General features: G+C 36.6%; 1 protein-coding gene across 1 annotated transcript; it reads left to right on the top strand.

Annotated features, from left to right (window-relative positions):
• Positions 1–2,034: 2,034 nt before the first annotated feature.
• LOC110721379 (disease resistance protein RGA2-like) lies at positions 2,035–4,407 on the top strand. The gene is made up of 4 exons (XM_021900514.1): positions 2,035–2,188; positions 2,311–2,546; positions 3,179–3,880; positions 3,976–4,407. Exons 1-4 carry the CDS (start codon positions 2,035–2,037, stop codon positions 4,405–4,407), a joined length of 1,524 nt encoding a protein of 507 aa, XP_021756206.1.
• Positions 4,408–10,142: the final 5,735 nt, after the last annotated feature.

Genomic DNA, 10,142 nt, shown 5'->3' with positions numbered 1-10,142 from the left:
GTAGTACTAATTTGAATTACTACGAGTACGTAACAAATTAATGCAATTTGTACTTGTAGTATGAACGAATACTATTTATTAAAACTAACTTTTTACGAAGCTTTCTCCTAAGTTAAATAATAAAATCTTAATACCATTTTCACAACCTCGTGCACGTAAATTACAAGAAATATTACCTTACTTAAAAATCCCATAAAAACAATTGAAATAACACTTTTAAACCTTCCAATAACTTAAGATCAAAAGTTCAAAAGTGATGCTCCAAGTTTCTAAAAGTATATATTCCCTCTGTTCCTTATTTGATAGCCTCTTATGGTGAAATTTTACGGGAATTAAGAAACTTAAATAAGAAGAAGTAAAAGTATATTGATAAGGTAAATTTACATGGGTTATGCAAAAAAGTAGAGAGAGAAAGTAATACAAGTATTTGGAAATACAAATTTTACATAGGAAAGCTTAATTTGCACAAATATTATTGCAAATTGAAGGAAATTTTGGTAAAAAATTACTCCCTCCACCCCTTATTGATAGTCCTTTATGTGCAATTTTCACGGAAATTAATAAACATAGATAAGTAGTATTAAAAGTACATTGAAAAGGTAAATTTACATTGGGTATGCAAAAAGTAGAGAGAGGAAGGAATAAAAATACATGATCTGAAAAAGCAAAATTTACATGAGAAAATTAAATTTGCACAATTATTGTTGCAAAAGAATTTTGGTAAAAGATTAATATTAATTGTACTTGAAAAAAGCAAATGAGAATATTATTTTAGGAATTAAAATTAGCCATAAGGGACTATCAATAAGGCACAAAGGGAGTAATACTAATAGTAGTTGGAAAAAGCAAATGAGACTATTATTTTGGGACTTAAATTAGGCCATAAGGGACTATTAATAAGGGACAGGGGGAGTAATATCTTGAAAATATGCCTTTCTTCTTAAACTTTCACCTCGTATAACTAGCTAGTAGAGGTTTGAAATTCAGCTTTTAAAAAAAATTACAAAATATGAAATTTAGCAAATTATTATCTTAATTTTTTCAATAAAATTATTTCCATCATCTTATCAGTCATTGCATGTATCTCTTACTCATGCATTTACACTTTAAATTTAAGTTAATGACTACATACACTAAAAAATTGTTCTATTAGTAATAATTTAAAGGAAGTTTTCACTTTTGCTACCACTCAAACACCCCTATTACACTTTTTCTATCCATCTAAAATTTTATTTTATTTTACTACCACCTAAAATCACATAATTTAAATTTCACTATCATTTAACACTTTCAGTTATTATTTTTGTTAGTGAGATCCAGCCACCTTCACTGTCACCTTCCGGCCACCACTCCCTCCTCAGCCACCCTAACTGCCTCCTATCAGTGTAGTAAGTTAAGGGTTCGAAAATCTGAATTATTGGTTCTAATTACTAAGATTATGAAAGATGATAACCAGTGATTATGTTGTTAGAAAAGAAAATTATGAGTCTAATCGATAATTGAATCAAATATCCCTAAAATTTTGAGCCTTATTTGATAATTGTATCAAATTTGATTGCTAATGTATTGCAAAACCCTTAAATGTTAGGATTGGACTATGAAATTAGATCTCTTTTGTGTTGGATAATTAAGTTAACTTTAGTTGTAATGTGTTGCAGGGTTTGATCGAAAGAATAACTCTTTAATGTCAAATAGACATTATCTCCCTCCTCCCCTTATTCAGGGACGGGCCTTGATTGATGAGATTAATGAGATTGAAGATAAACTTTTTGAATTGTTACTTGATACAAAACCATTGAGGGCGTACTGGTTGAAGAAGATGAATGATGATGCTTATGAAGCCGAAAACTTGATTGACGATTGTATAAGTTTTGAAGCGAAGAAGAAAAAGGCACAATAGTAATGTCATTGACGTAATATCTTATTTCTGCTGCAGCATTCCCCGTATTCGTCGTAAAATTCTTCAATCAAAGAGTTTAATTAGTCGCATATACACCCATGTTGATGATATCATGGGTGGCAACATTCGTTACAATGACAAAAGATTTAGTCAGCTGCGTCGTCAATTTTGTTGGTGACATTCGCTTAATAGGAAGAGAACAGGACATCGTTGATTTGGTTGACTTGTGTTGCCGTTTCACCAACAATGATGCAAATCTCAAAGTCATAGCAATTATGGGTATGGGAGGTATTACCTTTTCTTTACAACTCGATTCTATTTCTATGTTTGTGTATGCTTAGAAAATGTATGCTGTTATGTATTATGTTAAGCTCCAAACAAGTTTTATATTCTTCATTATTCTGTGATAGGTTTGGGAAAGACAGCTTTGGCCAAACATGTTTCTCAGGCAGAACAAGTGAAGAAATTTTTTAATCATCAAATAATCTGGCTCACCGTGACCCCTACTTTTGATTTGATGAATATCTTGAGTAATATGGTGGCGAGGCTTTATGGGATATTTTCAGGGAATTTGGATCGCCAAACACTTGTATTAATGCTTCAAGCCAAACTTGGGAAAGAGAAATTTTTGATAGTGTTGGATGATGTATGGCCTACTTTCAATTGGACAAGTTTATGCTTGGTATTTCATGATATTGGTGGATTGAGGGGTTCCACAATTTTGGTGACTTCAAGGAACAGAGAAGTGGTGTCAAGAATGGAAACTTACAATTACATTAGCCATAATAAGAAAATCATTCATAGACCCTTTATTTATTCGTTAATGAGTTTAAAATGGGAGGATAGTTTGTCCTTATTGAAGGAGAATCTAGCTGGTTAAGTTCTGCATAGTGAGAAACAAAGGATTGCACATACACTGTTGATATGTGACGGTGTTCCTCTTGCCATAGAAGAGATAGGGGACTTAGCTTGCTAAGAAATCAGAGCATAGAAAGGTAGAAGAAAATAGAGGAAAGTGATTTATGGATGGAAAATGTATGAATGGAAGAAGATGAACTTTATGTTTTACCTTTTCTCAAATTAAGCTTTGAACACTTGCTAAACACATCTTTAAAAAAATGTTTTTCCTATTGTGCAATTTGAAGAGGACGAGCTCATTGATAAGGCACAATTAATTTCTATTTGAAGTTATGTACGTATGTTGATCACGGGTATGTTCCTAGCTTAGAATTTTTTATTTCACTGTAGGTATTTAAGGGTGTTAAGATTAGATTGTAGGGAGGTATTGAACATGAGGTTGCTTGGTATCCTAAGGCATCTAAGTATCTTAATATTACTGTTTTGAACCTCGAGATGATTCCTAAAGAAATCAAAAACCTTTTCCATCTTCAATCCTTACAAATTCAAGTTGTTGAACGATCAAAGCCTAATCTTCCACCCCTTATTTGTGAATTAGCAAAATTGCGGCACATTTATGTTAATTGTTCCATCAGCATTCCTAAAGGCTTAGGCTATTTAACTGATTTACAAACTTTGCCTGCAATTAATTTAAAGCATGATTGTGGTGGAACGTTGAGTGATTTGGCATTGTTCAAAAAGCTCGGAGGATTATTGGAGATTAGTGGTTTAGATTTCATAAATGGTGAACAAGCTAGAAGCTTGATTTTAGCAGACAAAACAAAGGTTTGCCACTTGATCCTACAATGGGAACCTGACTGCGAACAAGCTCTGCAACCCAATGGGAGCTTCTTTGCCAAGTTTGAGGCTAATGAAGTTCTAGAGGCCCTACGACCCAATGAAAATTTGTTTACACTTAGTATTTATAACCATGGGGGCACAACATTTCCTACTTGGTTGACAGCCATAGTTACCCCACTTCAAAACCTCGTTTCTCTTGAAATGCGGAACTATGATGGGGAGGGATGTCTCAATCTGGAAAACTTTAGATTTCTTCATATATTGTCGCTAGATTTGCACCAGGTTGACCATTTCATTCCCAAACGATGGATTCCAATGCTGCAAACTGATTGAAGAATTCAAGGTAATTAATTGCTTTGAAGTTAACACCATCCCAGCTTTCGAAACTCTGGATTATTTCATCGACTAGCAGAAGAAAGATTTTCAAACGTGAGCTCGTAGGGTTGGCAAGTCTCCCTTGTTTGAATAGTTTGTGGACTGATGAATTGTTACCAAGGGACTTGGGTGAATGTAGTCCTGTTTGCAAATCCCTCAAATTGATTTCATTGGATGATTATGATGTAGAAACACTTCCTGTCCAACTTCAGCATCTAGTGTTACTGACATCTCTGCAGATCAATGGTTTTACAAGGTTGGAAATATTACCTGATTGGCTTGGGAAATTTACATTTCTTAAATCCCTAAGTCTTCGTAATTTGCCAAATTTGAAGCGTCTTCCATCCCAAGATGCTATGCAACGTCTCCACAACTTGACGAAATTCTCCTCTAAAACTTGTCCTTTCTTAAATGATAAACTCAGGAGGAAGTAGAGTAAAGAGTGGTCTAAAGTTGCCCATCTCTTGGATGTCTATATTGACGGCGAGGTAATACCAGTGCCCTGTGGTTACATCTATTAATGTTTTTTGCTTCATTTGATCTTTAATGATTTAAGCTTTACATCATTTATATTTCCCAAACTTCTCTAATTTTGAAATGCTGACATCTGCAGGTACCTACAGTCACTTACATTCAATAAATATTCCACTCTCTAGATCGAATACTGCTGCAAGCATTTTTTGTTGATGGTTTGGCTGTTATTACTTGCATGCTTTCCTTCCGACTTAATATGCAACAATTCCTGTTCTTTGCAATTGACGCTGATTTGGGATATCAAGATGGAAGTGTACGTGTATGGTGGAATACCATGATCTAAGCTTGCAAGACTACCTTGAATAAAATATAATTGAAGTGTTAGCTCTCTGGTTTTTTTTTTTTTTTACATTATTATTTATTTACTTTGACATCATTCACTGTATTAGTTTCCACACTTGATCTTTCAACTCTTTTCTGAGAGGTTGTAGGTATCTTTTTTTTGCATAATAAATATATATTGGATTTGATGAACCTAAATTTCTGGCCAGACCACTTGTTGTAAAGTCTAATACTCATTAGGTGGTTTAATAGTCTTTACACTTGGAAGTAAAGTAGTCTTTCATAAATAAAAATATATAAGAATCATAGATTCCTAATTGAAAGTTGTTTAATTTATGATACCCACTGATCAATTGGGACTAGGGAGCTTAATGTATATACTCTTGAATTCTTGATTCGATTGCATAGATTTTATATTTTTGTATAGGGAAAAGATTAGTCATAAGCTGATGATTGAAGACTGTTTAACAAGGGGTATTGGGTGATTGAGCTAGTGTATACAAGGTGTGCATCAGTGCATGTTGCCCCTCTTATGAAAGCTGCTTGTTTCCTAAACCCCTTCCATAAGCAGCCTGACGTAAATGAGGTAAAGTTGAATCATGGGAAGAGATTTTTAGATTCTCTTACTAGGTGTCCAGTCATGTGCTCACAGGCGCAGGACTGAATGCTCCAAAGTTATGGTAGTAGGTATCAAGGATCACACAATGGGAACAAGCTTGGGTTCAATTGCTGAACTGGTAAGTTTGATTAGTTCTCTTAGTTGAATGAAGCAGCATATGGCATTTTGACATGAGAAATCTTGGTTTGACTTTGCATCAAAAGGGATAAACTTTTTGGTAATTTTAAGGTGTCGTTTGGTTTGGGGAATATGGATAGGGTAGAACATTGGGGAACTTTCGGCCTCTGTATATTGCTCATGTAAACTGAGTAAAACCTTGAAGTTTGCTACATAGTTTTTCTTTGAAATAGTGGTGGCCTGGCTTCTAAACTTTCTGAGGTAAGATGTTTTTGCAAGTATCTTATCGAATGATCAGAAAACTCTTGTTGTTCTTTAAAGCGCTACATGTAGGAGCTTTAATGTGCAGATATTTACATAATCTTTAGCTTTCTTCCTCTCCTCCCCATTGCGCAATCACTTTTCTCTCTCTTTTTTTCCACACCTACTTCAAATACATCAGCTGCAATGCTGCATACTTGTATAGTTGTATCATGCTAAATTTCTAATCAATTGAGGGTAGGGTGGGGGGAGCAAAACTGGATACTGTCTTGCTTTCTCTGATATTCCTATACACTCAGCTTTCATTCCTTCTATTTGATTAAACTGTTAAATCCTTGCAGTGAGTGTAAAAAGTGTCTTTATTTGTGGTTTGGTTGTTTACCAATTAATTATTAAGGAATAATTAGAGTATCTAATTATTCTTTCTGTTATTTTGTAAATATCTTTTATTTACTTAGTCAATCTTGATAGGATTGCTTTTCCTTATTTTTAGAGTAGTTATAGCTAGTCCTTATCTTTCTTTGTATAATGTAGTCGGCTACTTGTATACTCCTAGGGTAACTCTAGTTTGCCTATTTAAAGAGGCTAAAGTAAATAATCAAAGCATCAAATCTTTTACTAATCTTATATGGTATAAGATTCTAGATCCTAAACCTATATTTTCTTATCATTTTTTTTCATCCATTAGCAATGGTGAACGGCACTATTATCCCTAACCACACAGACCCTTCCAAGCCCTTTACCCTCATTCAAGTTCATAATTCCATCAAGTTAACCCCTTCTAATTATGTTGCTTGGAAAACTCAACTTCAAGCCACACTTCTTGGTTACGATTTATGGAAGTTTGTTGATGGCAGCTTTCCATCTCCCCCCACCTTGATCACCACTGATGATGTTTCCGTGGCAAACCCAGCAGCCCTAACATGGTTTCGCCAAGATCGTTTGGTCTTTGGTGCAATTTGTGGGCACTTTATCTCAAGATCTTGTTCCTCTCGTGTCCCAATCTGGGATTGCTCAAGAAGCATGGAAAATACTTGCGTCTACTTACGCAAATCCCTTGAGAGGACACTTTAAGCAAATTAAGAACCATCTTGCTAAAATCACTCACACTACTCAATCCATTGCAGAGTATATGTAATCCATCAAACAATGCACAGATCGACTTGCGGCAATGGGAAAACCAATGGACCATGAAGATATTATTGATAAGGTATTAAATGGTCTTGATTATGACCAATATAAGTATTTCATTGATGCAGTGAATGCATGAGACCTGCCAATATCCTTTGAGGAGCTTCATGAGAAGCTAATTACTAAGGAACTCACGGCTTCTGTCAAGGCATCCCCTTCTCTTTTTCCTGCCACAGTCAATGCAGCCCACCACCACACTAAACATGCCACAAACACAAGCAAACATTACCCAGGCAGCCAACATTCCATCTCTCGCAATGACCAAGCACCAAGACCACAACGACCTTATCTCGGCAAATGTCAGTGGTGTTGTGAACAGGGTCACTCTCTTAGTCACTGCCTAATCTTTAAGAGTCAATACCCCTCTATTCAAGTGCCTACTTCTACTCATGCTCGTGCTGTTCAAAAAGGTTATGTCCCACCTTTTCAAGCTCCACAAGCCCATGTTGCAACTGCGGGTGCTCTTCAATCCAATGCTTGGCTGTTGGATAGTGGTGCATCTCACCACGTAACCAATGACCTTGCCAACTTATCTCTCCATGCTCCCTATGATAGCACCGAGGAACTCGTGATTGGTGATGGTTCAACCCTTCCTATTCAGAACACTGGTTATTTCTCCCTCTCAACCCCTACTAAAAAATTTCATTTTTCTAATGTCTTACATGTGCCTTCCATATCTCGTAGTATTCTTTCCATATCTCAATTTTGTAGAGAAAATAATACTAGTATTGAGTTCTTATCATCTTTTTTTCGTGTTAAGGAGCTTTCGATGGGCACAATCCTACTACAGGGTCCAAAATTGATATATGAATGGAGTCCAAGCCCACCTCAAGCCAATGTATCTCTTAAACTACCTAACCATGATTGGCATCATCGTCTTGGTCATCCATCATCATCTATCCTTAGGATTTTGAAGTCTATTTTCAATTTAGCAATTTCAGATTTTCCTATGTCTCGATGTAATGTATGCAATATGAATAAAAGTCACAAATTGCCTTTCTCTTTATCATCTCTCTCCTCAAATGCACCACTTGAGCTCATCTTTACGGATATTTGAACTTCACCAATATTATCTCATGATAAATATAAATATTATGTCATTTTTGTGGACCATTATACAAAGTATATTTGGTTTTATCCTCTTAAGAAGAAGTCTGACACTTATGATGTGTTCTTGAGGTTTAGAGCCTTGGTTGAAATTTTTTTTTATCGTAAAATAATTAAGGTTTTTTTCTGACAATTGAGGCAAATATGAAAAACTTACACCTTATTTGTCTTCAAATGGCATATCTCACCTCACTTCTCCCCCGCATACTCTTGAGCATAACGGGTATGCGGAACGTCGTCATAGACATATTGTCGAGGCTGGTCTGTCCTTGCTCACCCATGCCAATCTCCCTCTCACATTGTGGCCACATGCGCTTGCAACTGCCACATATCTCATTAATAGGCTTCCCACTCCGACTCTAGATAATCAATCTCCTTATCTTAAGTTATTTGGCAATTCACCTCAATATCATAAGCTTAAAAATTTTGGATGTTTATGTTACCCTTGGCTAAAGCCATATTCCTCTCATAAGTTGGATCCTAAGTCTCTGCCTTGTGTATTTGTTGGGTACTCACCAACTTAAAGTGCCTACTATTGCTTACACCCCTCAACTAATCGTATTTATAAATCAAGGCATGTGATATTTGTAGAAGATGTGTTTCTTTTGCTGATTTGTGCAGAAACTATTCTACTCCTTCTACGGTCCCTTCGGTGGATGAATGGTGTGTCATTAATGTGCCAATTATATCACCAATGCAAGCTCCAACACCACCTGTGCAACACTCACAACCACACTCTCCTTCACCCAATGCTTCCGCCACAATAACCACGCCATCATCCACCTCCCCACCACCACCACCACCTCCACCTCATCCCCCTCCCTGTTCAACTAGGACGATCGTTACAAGGCTCTAGAATAATATTATTAAACCAAATCCAAAATTTGCTCACCATCTCACCACAACTTCACCACCAACAGAGCCCACAAACATCACTCAAGCTTTGAAAGACCCTCAATGGCGTGCTGCAATGACAGAAGAACATGATGCTCTAACCCGTAACCGTACTTGGGATCTTGTACCGTCACACTCATCTCAAAATTTGGTTGGTTGCAAATGGGTTTATCGCATCAAATACAAGTCCGATGGAACTATTGAATGCTACAAAGCTCGACTAGTAGCCAAGGGGTTTCACCAACGCCCAAGTATTGACTTTTCAGAGACATTTAGTCCTGTGATAAAGCCAACTACGGTGCGGTTAATGCTTTCTCTTGCGGTGACAAATGGTTGGTCAATTAGACAATTGGACATCAACAATGCTTTTCTCCAAGACTCTCTCAAGGAGGATGTTTATATGTCACAACTACCAGGTTTTATTGACAAGGATAAACCCACTCATGTGTGCAAACTTTGTAAAGCAATCTATGGTCTCAAACAAGCTCCACGGGCTTGGTATCATGAGTTGCGTACTTATCTTCTGTCCTTTGGATTCAAAAATTCCATAGCCGACCCATCATTGTTTATATATAAACAACATGGTATTCTCTTCTACCTGCTTGTTTACGTCGACGATATCATCATCACTGGTCCATCTCCTAATGCTCTTCATGAATTCATTTCTTGTCTTGCTGCCAAGTTTTCATTAAAAGACTTGGGGCCCTTGTCCTACTTTCTAGGAGTTGAGGTGTTACCTCATGAACAAGGATTATTTCTTAGTCAAAAGAAGTATATAGGAGACTTGTTGGCTCGTGCAAATATGTCAAATGCTAAAAGTGTACCAACTCCAATGACATCTCATCCTCCACTCACTCTTGATGCAGGTTCTCCACTTCCTAATCCCACTGAGTATAGAGCATTAGTTGGAGGCCTACAATATATATCACTAACCCGTATGGATGTTGCCTTTGTTGTCAACCGTTTATCTCAATTTATGCATAAGCCTACTGACCATCATTGGGCGGCACTCCGACGTCTTCTTCGATACTTAAATGGCACCTTAGATCATGGTTTAACACTCCGTCGTAACTCTCCTCTAAGGTTGCATGCTTTTACCGACGCGGATTGGGCAGGTGATCGAGATAATTATATCTCAACTACGGGCTACATTGTTTATCTAGG

This window comes from Chenopodium quinoa, unplaced genomic scaffold (assembly GCF_001683475.1).
Source record: "Chenopodium quinoa cultivar QQ74 unplaced genomic scaffold, ASM168347v1, whole genome shotgun sequence".
Classification (NCBI taxonomy): Eukaryota; Viridiplantae; Streptophyta; class Magnoliopsida; order Caryophyllales; family Amaranthaceae; genus Chenopodium; species Chenopodium quinoa.
This window is presented reverse-complemented; position numbering and strand designations above follow the sequence as displayed.

Coding starts and splice junctions, on each gene's coding strand:
- LOC110721379 (XM_021900514.1), top strand. CDS start 2,035: ATGACAAAAGATTTAGTCAGCTGCGTCGTCAATTTTGTTGGTGACATT. Junction 2,189..2,310: donor AGCAATTATGGGTATGGGAG/GTATTACCTTTT, acceptor ATTCTGTGATAG/GTTTGGGAAAGACAGCTTTG. Junction 3,881..3,975: donor TGTCGCTAGATTTGCACCAG/GTTGACCATTTC, acceptor ACACCATCCCAG/CTTTCGAAACTCTGGATTAT.